Source organism: Aureobasidium namibiae (genome assembly GCF_000721765.1).
Source record: "Aureobasidium namibiae CBS 147.97 unplaced genomic scaffold scaffold_17, whole genome shotgun sequence".
NCBI classification, from domain to species: Eukaryota; Fungi; Ascomycota; class Dothideomycetes; order Dothideales; family Saccotheciaceae; genus Aureobasidium; species Aureobasidium namibiae.
Window position 1 is genome coordinate 395,571 of NW_013581192.1, and position 17,008 is coordinate 412,578.

The window sequence follows — 17,008 nt, forward strand, 5'->3', positions numbered from 1 at the left end:
GACGACTTTCAGCATCATGTCGTCTTCTTCTACATCAGTCCCGGCCAACAAGCGCCTGGACATGGATGGCCACGATCTTCCTCCTTCGCCCACTCCCTCCAGCCCCAGCAATGGCAAGAACAAGTACTCTCTCGCAACTGAGCTCGTCTACACCGAGTCCAACGACCAGTACAATGCTAGCAGCGTCCCCATTTATCAGTCCGCAACTTTCAAGGGCGAGGGCAACGAGTACGACTACACTCGTTCCGGCAACCCTACCCGTACCCATCTCGAGCGTCATCTGGCCAAGATCATGAACGCCCACCGCGCGCTGGTCGTGTCGTCGGGCATGGCTTGTCTTGACGTTATCACCCGTCTTCTTCACCCCGGTGATGAGGTTGTCACCGGTGACGACCTCTACGGCGGATCCAACCGCCTCCTCAAATACCTCTCGACCCACGGCGGCATCGTCGTTCGTCACGTCGACACCACAAACCCCGATTCAGTTGCTGCTGTGCTGTCTGAAAAGACTGCCATGGTCCTCCTCGAGTCCCCCACGAACCCTCTCATGAAGGTCGTCGACATCCCTACTCTGTCCTCGCTTGCCCACAAAGCGAACCCAAAGGCGCTCGTCATTGTCGACAACACTATGCTGTCTCCCTACCTCCAGAACCCGCTTGACCTGGGTGCTGATGTTGTGTACGAGAGCGGCACCAAATATCTGTCTGGTCACCACGATGTCATGGCTGGTGTTATGGCCACCAACAGCCCTGAATTGGGTGACAGACTCTACTTCCCCATCAACGCCTCGGGATGCGGTCTTAGTCCTTTCGACTCTTGGTTGCTCCTCCGTGGTATCAAGACGTTGGCCGTTCGCATGGAAAAGCAGCAGGCCAACGCTATGGCCATTGCCAGATACCTCGAGGGTAACGGATTTAAGGTCCGCTACCCTGGTCTCAAGTCGCACCCCCAATACGACCTTCACTGGTCTCAAGCCCGTGGCGCTGGAGCCGTCCTTGCCTTTGAGACTGGATCCACCACCATTTCGGAGAGAATTGTCGCAGCCGCCAAGATCTTTGCCATCTCGGTCTCTTTCGGTTGCGTCAACAGCTTGATCAGCATGCCTTGCCGCATGAGCCATGCCAGCATTGATCCTGCTACCAGAAAGGAGCGCGCATTGCCTGAAGACATCATCCGTCTTTGCATTGGTATCGAGGATGTGGGCGACTTGCTTGACGACCTCCAACAAGCTCTGGTCAGAGCTGGTGCTGTGAAAATCACACCAGACGGCATTGAGCCTCTCGACGTTCCCGAGGGCGAGACCAAGCAGACCAAAGAGCTGACTGATGAGCCATGATGCCCATGACGAAATATGCGATTGTTTTTTTCTCGCTTTAACTGTATATACCTCTGCGAAAAGAAGGATAGAAGCAGGTGGTTTATACCAACGAAAATGATATACCTTATTAAGCTCAAAGGCTCTCAATTTGACATGATCGACATGGGTAATGACAGGCGGATGCGGAGAACTAAAACCAGGGCGGGGTAAGTGCTGCCTCGTGCTTGCTGGAGCGAACGATTACCATCGCTCTTTCCATCCTGCTTGCTGTACATCGACCTCCTCTGCGAGTCCAACAATCGACTGTTGTCAGCTGCTCTACCTCGGCCATCTGAATCGCAACCAGCTGCATCACTCAACGCGACAAAGATAGCTCGAGTATACACCGGAGATAAGGTCAAGCTGCATTCCGCCAGTACACAGGCGCCTGGCCACAATCAACCACGCCTTGCACGCTTCCTGGGCAGACGCATGCTCGTTGCAGGTATGTGTCCTGTTGTCTATACTAAGTCCCGTAACTTGATTCAAGCATCCTTCTAACTCATCGGCTTTCAGGCAACCATGCCCTTCCTCAGGCAGGCCCCCGGCGTTAAGCTTCGACCCAATAACGCCGTATTCTACCGCTCCAGCATCCGCTTCGCAAGTCATTCGAACAAACACAAGAAGAGCAATGCCGAAGCAAAGCTTCGTTCAGATCACAATGAAACGGGACAAGAAAAACGACAGAGATCCTTCTGGAAATCCATCGCTCCCGACTTCTTGACTCAAGAAACAAACGCTTCCTCCAGCAGGGGTGGACACTTCGCACAAGCCTCGACTTTCAAGCTCTACGCCTCTCATGGTTCGGCGTCCAAGCCCATCGTCGAGGCTTCATCTACCTCTTGGGATTCCAAGACCAACAAGGTCAGCCATACTGTCTACGATCCCATCTCTGGCAGAATGGTTCCCGCAAACGGACAAAGCGGACATAATTCTGCCTCGATCAAGAGCAAGAAGAACAAACCGAGCAAAGACAAGACCTACGAGAAGCCCACTTTCGTCTCTCAACTGCCCGAGAACATCGAAGCACTCTCAAACACCCCTACCACTCATGCCTCTTTTACCGAAGATTTCGACAAGACCTATCAGTCCGAGCGCGATGAGCTTCTCGCAACTCGTAGACACCTGGACACTCTGCGCGAGCAAATCCAAATTTTGGAACGTCAAACTCATCCTGAGATGACCAAGCCTCACTACGCCGTTGACGCCGAGAGACCCGCAGTTTTCGAAGGTGGCTGGGACGATAATCCAAAAGGCCTACAAACAGCCTTCAAGCTTGAGAAGGAGGCTTGTGAACATGGCGATATGAAGCCTTTGGAACAAGAGATGGACGCTCTTAACAAGATAACCACTCAGGAAGTCAGCAATGACTACAGTATTGCCCCGAGTGGCCTGGAAACTCTCTTTGCAAACGAACAAACGAGTGATGACATCCGCCAGAAGTCTTCTTTGGAGCAAGAACTGGTTGCTATGAACACCCAAGCTCCGCCTATTGACGACGGCTATTCACCCTCGCCTCAAGGTCTCGAGACATTGTTCGAACAAGAGCAACACAGTGCTGATCTGAATGAATGCAAGACTCTCGAAGACGAAGTCCGAATGGCTGGCTCTGCAGCCGATCAAACACAGTATATTGCCGGCTTGACCAAGGGGCCTACAGGACTTGAGACGATGTTCGATCAGGAACAGCAAGGCACACCTCAGAGGTTGGAGCTTGAGCTCGAGAGCATGACTTCTACTCCAGGCTTGACTGATCAACATGACGCCTACTCAACCAAACCTACCGGTATGCAAACCCTCTTCGAGAGAGAAGCAAAAAACACCCAGAATAAACAGCACAAAGATCTCGAACACGAACTTCACGACCATATCCGGGCTCTCAAAAACTACCCTTCTGCCAATCTGAATGGAATGCAGACGCTTTGGGAACGAGAGCAGAAGGATGTCGAGATGGGCAACGCCAGATCGCTCGAGGATGAAATTGCTGCCAAGCAAAAGCCACAACCTATGTCGAACGAGTGCGATACCTCAGTCTTTGGCCTGGAGACCAACTTCCGCAATGAAGCTCAGAGGGTGAAAGAAGGCGATTTCAAAACTCTGGAACAGGAGGTAAGCCACCGAGTGCAGGCACAAATACATGACGACGGTCATGCACGTCCTTCGGAAAGCCTGGAGACCGCTTTCCAGAACGAATCAAAGAATGCTCGCCTCGGAAAACGTCAAAGCCTCGAGAAAGAGATCAAGTCCCCTGAACTCGGTTTCGAAGATGATTCCCCCACGACACCGATGGGGCTTCAGATGTTGTTCCATCGTGATAAGCAGAGCAGCGAACGTTCGCTTGAAGAAGACCTCAAACAGGTAAGAATCCTTAGATCGGTTCAGGTGGTCGATACTAACTACAACTTGAGATGGAGGAAGCTTCATACCACGAGGATGGCTACTCGCGTGCACCAATCGGTATGGTGAATTCGTTTGAGAAAGGAATCAAAGACGAAACAACTTCTCTGGAAGCGGATTTGAAGGACATGCCGGGTGAGGGAGATCTGTCTCCAACCGTGGGTAAGTTTGCTACCAGAGACCAATGGTACAAGCAACCTGCCAGAAGCACGTTTTCTGAAGATTACCTAAAGGCAGAAGTGAGAAAGCCTGATCGACGCACCGCAGTCTCCGGACGTTCGCTTGACGAAGGATTATCCAAACCCATCGAATCCAACGTACCGTCAGCAAATACCGCGACTGCAACAAAGCATTCATCAACACAGACCACGTCAATCAAAACACATGTGAATCCATCCTTAGAACCAGAATCGGGTTCAGATATCAAATGGCGCGAGCCCGCTCTTTACAAAGTTATTGCCTACGACTCGAGCAAGGATGCCATTACTCTCACTCGCACACCGTCCAAATTCTCGAACAGCGAGACACCTCTATCGATACCTCAAGCTATCTCTCAGCTCTCTCTTGCCGCTCGTTTCCTACCACACATTGCAGCTTCTCAGAACGAAGGATTCCATGTGATACACGCAGAGAGAGACTATTTGGTATCGCGAATGGTCCATAAGGACCCTGATCCACGGGCACCACGCTACGAGGCAATCACCAACCCTATCGATGGTACTACCAGGTACACCCCGGTGGAACCTCCCATTTCGCGATTTGCTTCACCCACTGGCTTCGTCAATTACGAGCCTATCTTTCCAACTGAGCCTATGCACAATCGACAGGACATGGCCAGCTCATTCTTTGGTAATGGCCATCCAGAATTCCAGCAGCATACAATCTATCCACACACGCGTATTCCCGCAAAACCACCAAGAAGCATCTTTCGACACGCAGATGCTAAGTTTCGCAACGAGAAGCGCCGTCGCTGGCGCCGTCGGATTGTGTGGATAGTGAGTGTGGCTGCAGGTACAGCGGTGTGTACCACATATGTTATTGGTGTTTCTGGTGAGCTTGCAAAGTCTGATAAGAGGATTGCACAGCCCGCGAGATGATCCGACACTGGTTTCCTAGTCTGATGATGGCATTCGTATTATGGGTAGTCTTTCGCTCTATCGCTTGGTATTCTTGTCAATGCAGCTGGTAGCTGATACATATGATATACGAATCAGGTTCTACAATGTTGTTCTACTATGCAACGAATGGGATTTGTTACATGGTTTGCTTTGCACATTTGATGACTCTGGGGCATGAGCATCGAACAGTGCCCTTGCAAGCTAATATTCACATCGAGCGTGTTCAAAATCTATATTTCTATAAGAGACCACTCTCTTTCAACCTCTTCTCAATCTCCAGCTGCTCCAACTGCGATGCCGTCTTGGTCTTTGGTAGCTTGACCGGGATCTCGGCAAAGAAGTTTTCCCAGAATCTGACGCCGTCGAGACCTTGTTCGCGACATAGAGCACCTCTTTCTTCTGCCATCTCAAGCTCTTCTGTCGCGACACCGACGCTCCAGCCAAACCTCTCTGCTGTTTCTTGCGCTGTCACACCACGGCCGAATGCTTGCCAGTCCCAAGTCACTGATGGACCTGTCACGGCACCGAATTCGGATGTGTTTGACATGGATGGTGGGATAGAGTGGAGGTCTTTGAGCCAGGACAGGATACTCGCGACGGTCTTGTCGTCCGTGCGGTCGCGGCCTTGGACGACTAGAAGACCGCTTCTGAAGCGACGGAGACGGATGGGTAGACGTAGTGTATCCCACATAGTCGCTGCTCTCTCAAAGTCTCGCGGTGAGACTAACTCGATGCCATTGCGTGTGCGGTTGAAGACTGCCCAAAGGTCGACGAGGGACATGATACCGCCTTCTCTTCTCAACACGCCTCTCTTGTCGTCTGTAAGAAACTCAGCTAAATTGCGTGAGAGTTCGGCAATGTATGTTCGATCTGCGCCGCTGCCTGAGAGCATGTCTTTTGTTGTCACGAGACCCATGTCTGAGAGGAGAGAAGCTGCTTCTGCGTTGGCGTCATGCTCATTGTCTCCGCCATTGCTGTTTTGCGATCTGAAGCGTTCGGCCATGGCGATGACTTCTTTCGCTGATGTCATGAGAGCTTCCAAGTCCTCGAATGAGCTTCCGATAACGAACTCGTTGTTCTTGCGGAGTTCTGCTCCTCGTCGCTCTAGACCTGCTATACCGACGACTTTGGGAGGTGGAGGTATCGGGGTATAGCCATCTGTTGCCGAATAGCTTGATGTGTGAGTAGGCTCTCCGTTGTGTGATCTGGGTATCGGAGGTGCGTTTTGAAGAAGCCACTTTCGCTGGACCAGAGCGCCTTTCAGACGCTCGTAGAAAACTTTGTCGCCACCAGCACGAAAAGAAAGTTTGACGCTCTCTGGGGTGGTATCGCCTAACGCAGAGGTAGGAAGTGATGGACCAGGTGATTCTGGTCGAGTAATGGCGCTTTCGATGATTTGCGAACGTCTATCTGCTGTGCTCGAGAGTTTCGCTCCACAAATTTCGCAGCTGCTGAGAGATGGATGATTCGAGAATGTGCAACGTGGACACTGGTTCAAGGACACACTCATAGGTGTCTGTGTTGTTTGTGGTGAGGACGACAGTGGGGTGCTTGTGGCTGGTATGGGAGTAAAAGATGAGCCGCTTGGCCGATTTGATAGAGCTGCGATGGCTGCTTTGACGACATGCACGAGAGGTGGCTTGATTCCACAAGCCAGACATGGTGGCAACGGCGTCCGATCATTCGCAGTGCTTGGATCGAAGTTGGAGGGAACAGGATTTGAGAATGAGCAGATAGGACATATCCAAGTAGCATTCGGATCCCTTAGTGGCGCCGGTGAGGGTGCAGCAGCATGTCCTGGAGTGGCATATCGGCTCGGAGGTGTGGATCCCGAGGGGCTGGCCTGACTTGGGTAGCCAGGTTTCGGACTTCTGATGGCCAGGGCATTGTGTTTCAGAGCTTTGGGATACAGTGTGACTTTCGCTGATGACTTCAAGAAACCAGCATAGAACTCGGGTCTTTCGACATCCTTGAGATCAAGGGCGATGGAAAACTTGCGTGGCTCCTGGTTATCGACATAGCACACGCGATGCGAGGTCAGGTACGCGTGGCCATTTTGGTAGTTGGGGATCTTGTATTTGCCCTCGTAAAGACCGACTGAGTCCTGGACAAACAAGAGAGTTTCATCGGGTAGCAAAGAAGGACGAAGAGCAGTCGTCAGGTCGAGTTGGCGAAGAAACATCCAGCAATGCAGTTATCCGTAGTCTCTCCAATGCGGGGCTGTTCTGTCTTGTAGATGGAAGAGACGGAGAAGCACGGCTATAGATGTCGAGATGACGGGGTATACTAGATATATCACCAGATCTCGAAGCACGTACTGAAAGAGTGTATAATTTCGAAAGCAGGCATGTGCTGGATGGACGATGACTTGGGAAGGTGGTCCATATCGGTGACCGAAGTCTTGGCACAGGGTCGCACTTCTAGGTACTTTCCCTTTGAAGGCGTCGCTTTCTCCTCACATCGTCAAAGACGTGAACTCGCTTCCCTCGCATTTCTCATTCACAACCACCGACTCCTTGTTGCCCTCGCGTGATCATCCAACATGACAACCACGCCGTGGCAGTCCGGTATGAACGACTCAACCTCTACCCATCTACATTCCTACTAACGTCACTTCTCCAGGCTCGCCAGCTTTCACAGCAGTTGTTGCTCGCCGATCGCTGACCCGTCCATCTGTACCCCCAGCCCAACCTGTAGCCCAAGCCCAGGCTCCTGTTAAGATCGAGTGGCCTCAGCCTGTGCGCGACTTTGTTCAACGTGCCTTTGCCGACAAACCCAACGACAATCACGCAGACGATCTTGAAGACGGTGCCGTCGCTGCAAAGCTGAAGTCCGTCATCACTCAAGCAGCTGAAGCAAATCAACTCGAGATCATCGACTGGCCCAGCCATCCTCTCCCACGGGAACTCCTTCGTATTGAAAGAGCCGCCATGATGAGCGCCTCGAAGAAACGAAAGTCCATGGATGTGGACACGACCGCTGACGCTTCGTCGCCTATCCCTCCCTGGAGAGTCAAGAACCTCTCTCTCGCCGACCGCATCACCAACCCTAGTCCCGACAAGCGCCAGAAAAAAGCCGACCAGTTCCGTGCCACTGCCCCTCCCAGTAAGTTGAGCGATCTCGAGAAACGAAGGCAGCGTTTCGCGCTCGGCAACCAAGGTCCCAATTCTCCTTTCATCTCTTCTCCTCGTGACGACTCTCCCATGCCCGACGCCAACGATGGTCCCTGTGTCGGCACTTCTCAAACACTCGAGAAGAACTATTTCCGCCTCACCGCCCCTCCTAAGCCCGAAACTGTTCGTCCCCTGCACATTCTCAAACAAACTCTCGATCTTCTTATTAGGAAGTGGAAAGACGAGCACAATTACGGGTACATTTGCGATCAGTTCAAGTCTTTGAGACAGGATCTCACTGTCCAACACATCAAAAATGATTTCACAGTCCGCGTTTACGAGGCCCACGCACGCATAGCTTTGGAAAAGGGGGACCTGGGTGAGTACAATCAGTGTCAGACTCAACTTCGTACTCTATACAAGATGAAGTTGCGTGGTTCCCCTGGTGAATTTTTGGCTTATCGCATTCTCTACACCATCTATACTTGTAACCGACAGACCATGAACGATGTTTTGGCAGATTTAACCTCAGCAGACAAGCAGTATCCCGCCGTCAAGCATGCCCTGGCAGTGCGAGCCTCGTTGGCCACAGGCAATTATCACAGATTCTTTAGGTTGTTCAACGAATCGCCAAACATGGGTGCCTACCTGATGGACATGTTCGTCAATCGCGAAAGAGTGGCTGCCTTGGCCGCCATCTGCAGAGCGTGAGTTCTGTGCTTGCTTAATCCTTGTTCTTGTTCGATCATGCTGACTCGGTTCTAGTTATCGTCCCGGTGTCAAAGTCTCCTTCCTAACAGAAGAGTTAGCATTCATAAGTGACGAGCAATGTGCGCAGTTTCTTTGTGAACACGGCGCACAACATTGCTTTGAAGAAAAGCCGGATGGCCATCTCTTCTCTTGTCAGAAAGGAAGCCCGATCTTTGAGACGGCCAAAAACGGTGCATACCGTGTCGACATCAAGGGCCAGATATGAGTGGCCTCCGAACGTACAAGTGGGTGGAGCAGTAGCCAGCAACAGAGTTCGTAGCTCTCTGCTGTGCGAATCAGCTCTTGCTTGATCTTTCTACTCCAAATCTACATTCCAATTGCTACAAGCTCATGTCTCCAGACTCTCTGGTATAGTCGACATTTTCCTCGGGGCAATGCGCTGTTGGCGTTGGCCTGGATATCGGCCAGGCGAATCGTTCGCAGTAGATACGTATCAACGACGACAGCCTATCAGCAAGACCCGAGATCAGTCGACACTGGTTCGGTACTTTTTCAAGCCTCATGCAGACCGGTTTCCATCAGCTGGAAGGGTCAGGCATTATGGTAGAGCCCAACGGCGCCCAGTCGAGTGGGACTCTGGGAAATCCCTAGAACTTTTCTTTGTGTTTCATATCTGGCGGAAGTGTCGTACCATGGTTCCCCTGCTTTGGTTCATCCAATCAAGAATCCAATGTGTTTCCCTTCCTCCCATACAAGTACTGCCTGTGTCGGGCGTTAATATTTAGATCTTGCTTTAACGATGACCTCTAATTTTCCACAATGTGATGCATATTTGTCCAAGACAAGGAGCCGCTATCACGGTGGAAGACGCGGTTTCATGGTGGCACAGAGGAAGGAACAAAGAAGAGCTGAGCCGAATGCGGCTTCCTAGCCTGGCAAAAGACAGACTCCACTCTATACACAATCTATCATCGCATAACAGAACCAGTTCTCGTCCAAGCGCGACCATACAACCCCACTTTCAGAAGCCCTTACTCCCACCCTGCAGCAGCGCTCAATCAAGTGTCTACAGGCTACAGCGCGCCGCACACGTTCGTCTCCACTCAGCACCAAATTCTTGGTCTGAGTGACCCCCTACTTGTCCTTTTCACATCGTGATCGAATCCTGTGAACGCGTCGAGCGAACCCAACGGTCGACAGTTGGATAGCCGAACTCAAAACACTACAGCCATCAAGCCTCTTACGGCCAACGTGAGGCAGCCTCGTTCCTTGGTTGCTCTTAAGAAAGCCTGTCTGACTTGCCCGTTCTGCTATTCTCTTCAGTCATCTGTACATCTCACCTGGCGTGTCACTTCCCTGTCGCAATCTACGGCGAAACAAGCCTAATTTCGCCAGCCATGAAGTTCCGGAGAGCCTCGCATAATCACGGATCCTCTTCCTCGATACAACAAATCAAAGATCCAACTGCGATAATTCCCCCAAAGAAGGTCATCAAGGCTCTGTACGACTGGGACGCTCCAACCGACAACCCCACTGTGCGCTTCTTGTCGTTCGCTTCTGGCGACTTCCTCCACGTTACTGGGCGCGAAGACGACACCGAGTGGTACGAGGCCTGCAATCCGCTCCACAACTCGCGCGGCTTGGTGCCTGTCAGCTACTTCGAACAAGTCGGCAAGACAGTGCGCGACAGCGCTTCGGTCGCGTCGTCACCCAGCACTCAGCACGATAGTGGTTATGCCGACAAGGCTTCGCACAACCCCTCGAGAATGAGCAAGTCTTCCATGGGCAGGTCTGGCGGTGCCCCTGTCTACGGCATTGTCGCATATGATTTCAAGGCCGAGCGCCCCGACGAGCTCGAGGCCCACGAAGGAGAAGCGATCATTGTCATTGCACAATCCAACCCGGAATGGTTCGTCGCAAAGCCTATCACGCGACTGGGCGGTCCAGGCCTCATTCCCGTATCCTTCGTCGAGATCAAGGACCTCACCAGTGGCAAGACAATCGACTCGGCCGAGGCCATCGCAAGAGCTGGGATCCCGAGGGTGGAAGAGTGGAAGAAGATGGCAGCAGACTACAAAAACACCAGCATTCCGCTAGGGCAGATTGGCAACATGCAAGCCGCTTCTCAGGCGTCAGTGGCAGGTTTGCAATCGACCTTGGATCGCATGAGTCTCAGCAACGGCAGCCACGCTCGCAACATGTCGACAGTATCGCAGCGTGTGACATCGCAGGCGCATTCGCAATACCCACTTGCGCCGTTGCGCGCCTCGGTCCCACGCTACATGTACCTTGACGAGAAGTTTCATTTCATTGTTGAGGCGACACTGGCCGATGGCTCTCATTGGGACTTGACGCGCATATACGAGGACTTCTACGAGCTTCAAATCAACCTCATCAAGGCCTTCCCCGATGAAGCTGGCAACACAGGCCAGCCTCGCACTCTTCCACTTATGCCCGGCCCGGTACAATTCGTGACGGATCGCATCACCGAAGGCCGTCGTGAGAATCTCGACGAATATCTATATAAGCTCTTGCGCCTTGGTTCCCATGTCGTCAACAGCACGCTAGTCCGTGGCTTCTTCAGCCCTCATCCTGGGGACTACGAGGTAGACGTGAATGTTGTCGACCTCAACGAGCACAGTCGCTCTGCCGCAGAAGCAAAGACTGATCGCTACTCGACCGCTTCTCACGCATCCGGCCACTATGCCGCTTCAACCAATTCTGCCCGGCAATCGACCAGTGCACAATCTTTCGCTGCCCATCAACGTCAACAGTCATCCGTTGGTGCTGGATCCATGCGCGCCCCTCCTGGTCACTACCGGACACCCTCCCAGTATACTGATTCCACTGTGAACAATAATCACAATGCTGCTCCTCCTCTCGCGCGTCAAATTACAGCCATGTCTACTGCAACAACTTCTTCAGCAACGACTAGTGGTGGTGCTTTGAAGGTCAAAGTGTGGTTCGACCGCGAGACGTGTGTTGTCTTGCGTCTCCCGCCCCGAGGTGCTTTCAACTTTGATGATCTCTACCGAAAGATTCTGGAGAGACGCAGGTTAGAGTACGGCGAGGCCGACCCACGTTCCGACGAGACAGAACTGGATATTGAAGTTCGCAGCGAGCGAACGGGCGACTACACACCACTTGTGAACGACGATACCCTAGAAGATGCTATTCAGCAGAACGAAAAAATGATGCTGGTTGTACAAAGTGCTCACGGAAGGTAAGCCCTCTGCGTGTCCACGCGTATCCGAGCGAGTACTCGGCACCATCAGCATCATCTGGTCCAACTCACCGAGCGTCTTGTGCTTGCCTCTTTTCTATTGTCTTGCATTATACCGCGGCATCTGGAGCGAACAGTGGCATGAGGTCACGAACATGATATACCCCATTTCCTTACCTGTCACAACAACGATCGACGACCTGCTTCTTCTTGACGACCGACTGACGAAAATGGTGCCGATATGGGGGAACGGAGCCGACAACCTCTTTTCTTCTTTGGACATGAAAAACGACAAAAGTGATGTTTCTTTGCTTTGCAACTGTTGACATGTGGAGAAAGGGAAAGGGCGAACGGCGAGAATGCTTGCCTCTTGGTTTTAGTTTTGTTCTTCTGCTTTGCGTTGATTTCCAAATTTGTTCAGAGTGTTCTTTTTCCTTTTATTCTGCTTCTACAGATTCCCCCCTTTTGATATGTACCCCCTCTTCTCTTTTCTCATTCTCAATAGTCTTTGTTCTGAATATCCATCTCCTTTCAATTGCATTCTTCAAATCTTGCTCGTCTACCTTTCTCACGGTGTCATATCATGTGCTTGTAAACTCGCCGGTTTCCTGGTCACTCGACTGCTTGGTGTTACGTTCACCCAATTCTTCCAAGCAGAACGACATCTGATGTAGTGATATTGCTGCTCTGCCTGCAAGTCCCACTCGTCTTGATTGATGAGCATCGGCAAGATGGTTCACGAACCCACATGTCGGCATCAAAGAAGCTAAATCCAAGGTTCGCTTCTTGTGAGCAAACACTCAACCAATTGTGGTACAGCAAAGGGCCTAGAAGCAACACTAGAGATAGAACGAACCGGGTTCACTGCGTGCACATTCAGTTGGCATCATTGTGGCTGGTCAGGATAAACATGAGATGACCAGTAATTACGGACAGGGTGTTGGAAGACACGTAAAAGGGTTGGATCGATCTGTTGTACATGGAAGGAACAGCGACAATATCGTTGCCTCCCACAAAAAGCATGGAAGTTGTCAAGAGCAGTGTCCATAACAGTTTAAAGGATTTTTCCACAGAGTAGCATCTGAAGTTCATCAAAATATCCTCTACAAGTCTTACAATCAACCTTTTTGCCCAATCCTTCAACCCACCCTACTACTCCAAGCAAACTCAAACAGCAACCGTATACGCCGGCGTCCTGTGCATCTCAGCCCAAATACCCGCATCCGCATCCTCGTAATCCGGTGGTCCAACCACCTCATGAAATCCAGGCGGTGCATCCTCGTCTTCACTTCTTCTATACTCTGCCAATCCACCTGGCAACACTTTCAACCCCATCTCTGCTTTTCTCTCTAGTATCGCTCCTGTAGCCACATCCAATACTTGTACGGACGCTTCCATGATATATTCGAGTTTGAAGGCGCCGATGCCAAAATCTGGGACCAAGAGGGAGGCGTCGCCTCGTGTCATGTCTATGAGAGCCATGTCTCGTTTTACAGTTACGGGCGTGGCGGTGCATGGCAGTTGGAGGCCTTTGCCTAGGAGTCTAAACTTTGCGATGGGGATGGCGGGTGGTTTTGGGTCCGAGGTGTTTGTGGGTGTGGGTCGGGCGGTGGTGAAGGAGACTTGGGCTTTGAGAGCAAGCTCGCAGGTTTGAAGTGTGTAGATTGGTGCGGTAGAGGTGGAGGTGTTGTTGGTGTTGTGGCAGATGAGGCTGATGTCGAAGCGTTGCCATGCGCCTAGTGACGAAGGCATGCAAATTGCTAGACTGGGGCCGGAAAGCGCGTTGCTGCTGGTTGTAGTAGTGGGAGACACGGGAGTAAGAGTGGGTACGGTGACAGTGGAGGAGCGTCTGCGCGAGAGTCCTGTCAAGCTCAATGTCGAAGATCGTCGTCGCTGTGTCGCATAAATCGTCCTCTGCACCTCCACCGTCGGCTCCATCAGAAGTTGCGTCTCCAGCGTCGGCAGAGGCAGCTCTGTATGCTCGAATGGCCATACACGGATATCGCGTTCAATCTGCATGGTATTGGTATTGCGATGAGGGTTGACGCACAATTTCAACTCATACACCACCCTCGCCAGACTGACCACATTCCAACTAGGAGGAACTGGTTGCAAGTCCGCCACAAACGGCACCTTGATTTTCTCGGGGACCTCAAACTCGAATGCCCACTCATGAGGTTTTGGCGATACTTTATGGGGTCCTTGGAGTATTGTTTTTTCGTAGCGAAACAGGGACTGGTTTCCTGTGCGCACGCAACCGTACGAAGCTTGACCGCTGTCTTTGAGTTCGTTGTAGAGGGTTGCTTTGAAGAGGATTGTCATGGTGTGTACTTTGACTTCGGTGGGCGGCGAGTAGACTGCTGTTCCTTTGATCGTTTGGCCTGGTTTGTGGTATTGTGGTTGTTGTGGATATCCATGGCCTTCGCCGTCTAATAGAATGCGGAGGTAGTCTTGGGCGGGATTTTTGGTCATATTGATGGTGATGTGGTGTGTACGCGTCAGCGAAGGTGTATAGAGATACCAAGATGGAGGACCGGTCAAGCTGCCAGGCGTTGGCTGTTTCTTTCAAATTACAAGTCCTCTGTCCGGAAGATAAGAGAACTTCGGTACACCTCGGGTGGAAGAGGAAGAGACAAAGATCAGAATGGTTCAGTCCAAGAGTCAAGGAAATATAAATGTAAATACCAAGTAGCGCCTAGATCTTCAATGTTTCTTGGGTGCTTGGTCCAATAGTCGACTGAGCACATGACGGGGTCAGAAACCTAGATAAACCACAGTTCCGTGGAAACGGTCCTTGCCTAAATGGGATAGCGGGGATATCGGCTAAAGGGAGAAAGAATTCAGAGTTGGCCTGGTTGACGATAACTTGGACCGTTGAGCCTCAGAGAGAGTTGCTCAGCATTTCAGAGCCTGGACTGAGAGTAGGAGGAAACCTAACAAAGAAGGCGCAAGATGCAGGAGTTGCTTACCGTATCGCCGGGCACGTGATATCGTGATATAAAGAACATAGAGCAAGGCAATAATTGGCTGGAGTCGGCGAAAGAAGAACGATAGAGCGTGAGATGCCATATGCAAAATATGGTCAAGGTGAGCCAACAAATGATTCTGAATCGGGGTTCATCAATTCAAATGACATGTCCTGCGCCAGCTTGTCACGCTCGTGGAGAGGGACATCAGCGTAGAGTATATATACACACGAGATGGCTTTGACTCGTAATTCCCATAGCTTTTCTGTCTGACTTTCGATGTAGTAGATATCCCGACGTCCAGAATCTAGTGCTTGGCCTCCTTCTTCTCGCTCTCCTTGAGGAACTGCCTGTTTGAGTGACAAACTCGTCAGCGTGTGATCTGAATAACTGTATAAACGCATCTGTCCTGCTCGTTGCTCTCTCATAGATCCTGGTTTCCTTGCTCTTTCTGATGCAGATGACTTGACAAAAGAGGCGACGTACTGGATGAAGTCTGCCTCGTCCTTGGATGAAGCGTTGATGGGAGGAGTGGAACCAGTGGCCTTCTTGGCACCGCCGCTTGAGGCGTAACCAATACCGGCGAAGAGGGAGGTGAGGATACCGAGGGCGAGCTGTCAATGGAATCTGTCAATCATCTGTGGTTGCGGAAGCTCGGGGGTCATGTCGGGGTGGCGCATACGTGGTGGGAGCCGACCTGGCGGCCCATGATGTTGTACATAACAACCATATTGACGGAGAGAGAATTGACGAGGTTGGAGGGTGGAAAGAGTAGGGCGATGCGGTTTGGGCTCTCAATGTCAGGACGAGTTCGACAAGGGCAGCTGCGACGGAAGTCAGTCTTGGCAGCTCCGGTCGCGCCTTCCATAAAATTTGTGCCTTGCACAACCCTCGGCGCGCGGATGCGACGATCTGATTATGACGTGCCACCGATGCGATTCAAGGTCATGCTCGAGTCCAAGCCTCGGAGGCAGATAAACACTAGGCGACAACCGGTATATGTCTCCAAGATCCATTTGTGCTAACCCCTTCTCTCTGGCCTCTAACTCCAACGACAAACACGACACCAACACCTCCACCATGTCCGACGACAAGAACAAAAGCACCAAGCCGCTCGATTTTGAGGACATCCCGCGCGAGCGATCCGATCAACCTAGACCTGACTTCTCGAAACCTCTTCCTCGCAAGAGACTCCCTGCCGCCCTACAAGATACTCTTGACAATGAAGAGAAGCTATGGGAGACCATGTACGAGGGTCACGCTGAAGAATCCACCGAGAGCAACGTCCGTTACGCTGCTTATGCCACAAGAGTCCGTACCATTTTGATGTCGGCTCACCGCTACGTCGCATATACTAGTGATATTGGAGAGAGTTTTAGACCTATTGCACACCCTTACCTCGTCAAGGGCGCGTACGGTATCTCTTGGGCATATCTCATTGGTGATGTCTCGCACGAGGGCTACAAGGCCTACCTCCGCAACCAGCGTGTCCTCAATGGTGATGACTCCACCGAGGCTCCAAGTGTTACGAGCAACGAGAAGCTCGCTGCAGCTCTTCCTGGCACCGTGGCTTCGATCAACCCTGTCGGTAAGGTTCCTCTCATTGAGGATTACAGAACCGTCATGGCGCAAAGAGCCATCTTCCAGGGTATTGCTAGTATGGGTCTGCCCGCCTTCACGATCCACTCGATCGTGAAGTATGCTGGCAAAGCCCTGAAGAACAACAAGAACGTCAAGCTGCGTACATGGGGCCCGATTGGCGTAAGTACTCGTTTCTTCTTTGACCAGATCCACATCCGCTGACCTGTGACGATAGTTGGGTCTTGCCGCAGTCCCTGCACTTCCCTTCATGTTCGACGAGCCCGTCGAACATGCCGTCGAGTGGGTCTTCCACAAGGCCTTCTCGGCTGTCGGTGGAGAGGCTGCTGTCCACGGTCGTCCTGAGACCGGCCGATCTGCTCTGCTTCAATTAGAGGCCAAGGCTGGTGCCGTCAAGGATAAGGAGCTATAATGGACACAGCGACCATATTCTGTATATTTTGTACATAATACACTCTTCTTCATCTCAGGTGGCAGATCAAAGTCCGGTACAGGGCACGTACTGGCAGCATAGTATCGGCAGG

The 17,008-nt window shown here is 51.7% G+C and overlaps 8 protein-coding genes across 8 annotated transcripts; 5 read left to right on the top strand and 3 right to left on the bottom strand.

Moving 5' to 3' along the window:
* Positions 1-16: 16 nt before the first annotated feature.
* Positions 17-1,336, top strand: M436DRAFT_75532 (cystathionine beta-lyase-like protein; the record flags this gene model as incomplete). Its single annotated transcript, XM_013568999.1, has 1 exon — positions 17-1,336. One exon carries the CDS (start codon positions 17-19, stop codon positions 1,334-1,336), a length of 1,320 nt encoding a protein of 439 aa, XP_013424453.1.
* A 543-nt stretch (positions 1,337-1,879) lies between these two features.
* Positions 1,880-4,851, top strand: M436DRAFT_66618 (uncharacterized protein; the record flags this gene model as incomplete). The annotated part of the gene is made up of 2 exons (XM_013568931.1): positions 1,880-3,715; positions 3,766-4,851. The coding sequence occupies 2 exons, from the start codon at positions 1,880-1,882 to the stop codon at positions 4,849-4,851; spliced, it is 2,922 nt and encodes a 973-aa protein (XP_013424385.1).
* Positions 4,852-5,110: 259 nt separating this feature from the next.
* M436DRAFT_54103 (Vps36-domain-containing protein) lies at positions 5,111-7,054 on the bottom strand (the record flags this gene model as incomplete). Its single annotated transcript, XM_013568836.1, has 2 exons — positions 5,111-5,358; positions 5,398-7,054. 2 exons carry the CDS (start codon positions 7,052-7,054, stop codon positions 5,111-5,113), a joined length of 1,905 nt encoding a protein of 634 aa, XP_013424290.1.
* Positions 7,055-7,414: 360 nt separating this feature from the next.
* On the top strand, positions 7,415-8,961 carry M436DRAFT_75538 (SAC3/GANP domain protein; the record flags this gene model as incomplete). Its single annotated transcript, XM_013569000.1, has 3 exons — positions 7,415-7,439; positions 7,495-8,692; positions 8,751-8,961. The coding sequence occupies 3 exons, from the start codon at positions 7,415-7,417 to the stop codon at positions 8,959-8,961; spliced, it is 1,434 nt and encodes a 477-aa protein (XP_013424454.1).
* Positions 8,962-10,093: 1,132 nt separating this feature from the next.
* Positions 10,094-11,923, top strand: M436DRAFT_84816 (uncharacterized protein; the record flags this gene model as incomplete). The annotated part of the gene is made up of 1 exon (XM_013569001.1): positions 10,094-11,923. The coding sequence occupies one exon, from the start codon at positions 10,094-10,096 to the stop codon at positions 11,921-11,923; it is 1,830 nt and encodes a 609-aa protein (XP_013424455.1).
* A 1,163-nt stretch (positions 11,924-13,086) lies between these two features.
* M436DRAFT_84817 (uncharacterized protein) lies at positions 13,087-14,391 on the bottom strand (the record flags this gene model as incomplete). Its single annotated transcript, XM_013569002.1, has 1 exon — positions 13,087-14,391. The coding sequence occupies one exon, from the start codon at positions 14,389-14,391 to the stop codon at positions 13,087-13,089; it is 1,305 nt and encodes a 434-aa protein (XP_013424456.1).
* An 801-nt stretch (positions 14,392-15,192) lies between these two features.
* On the bottom strand, positions 15,193-15,615 carry M436DRAFT_54475 (uncharacterized protein; the record flags this gene model as incomplete). The annotated part of the gene is made up of 3 exons (XM_013568899.1): positions 15,193-15,235; positions 15,372-15,499; positions 15,568-15,615. The coding sequence occupies 3 exons, from the start codon at positions 15,613-15,615 to the stop codon at positions 15,193-15,195; spliced, it is 219 nt and encodes a 72-aa protein (XP_013424353.1).
* A 350-nt stretch (positions 15,616-15,965) lies between these two features.
* Positions 15,966-16,896, top strand: M436DRAFT_54215 (uncharacterized protein; the record flags this gene model as incomplete). The annotated part of the gene is made up of 2 exons (XM_013568859.1): positions 15,966-16,646; positions 16,702-16,896. The coding sequence occupies 2 exons, from the start codon at positions 15,966-15,968 to the stop codon at positions 16,894-16,896; spliced, it is 876 nt and encodes a 291-aa protein (XP_013424313.1).
* Between the last annotated feature and the right edge of the window lie 112 nt (positions 16,897-17,008).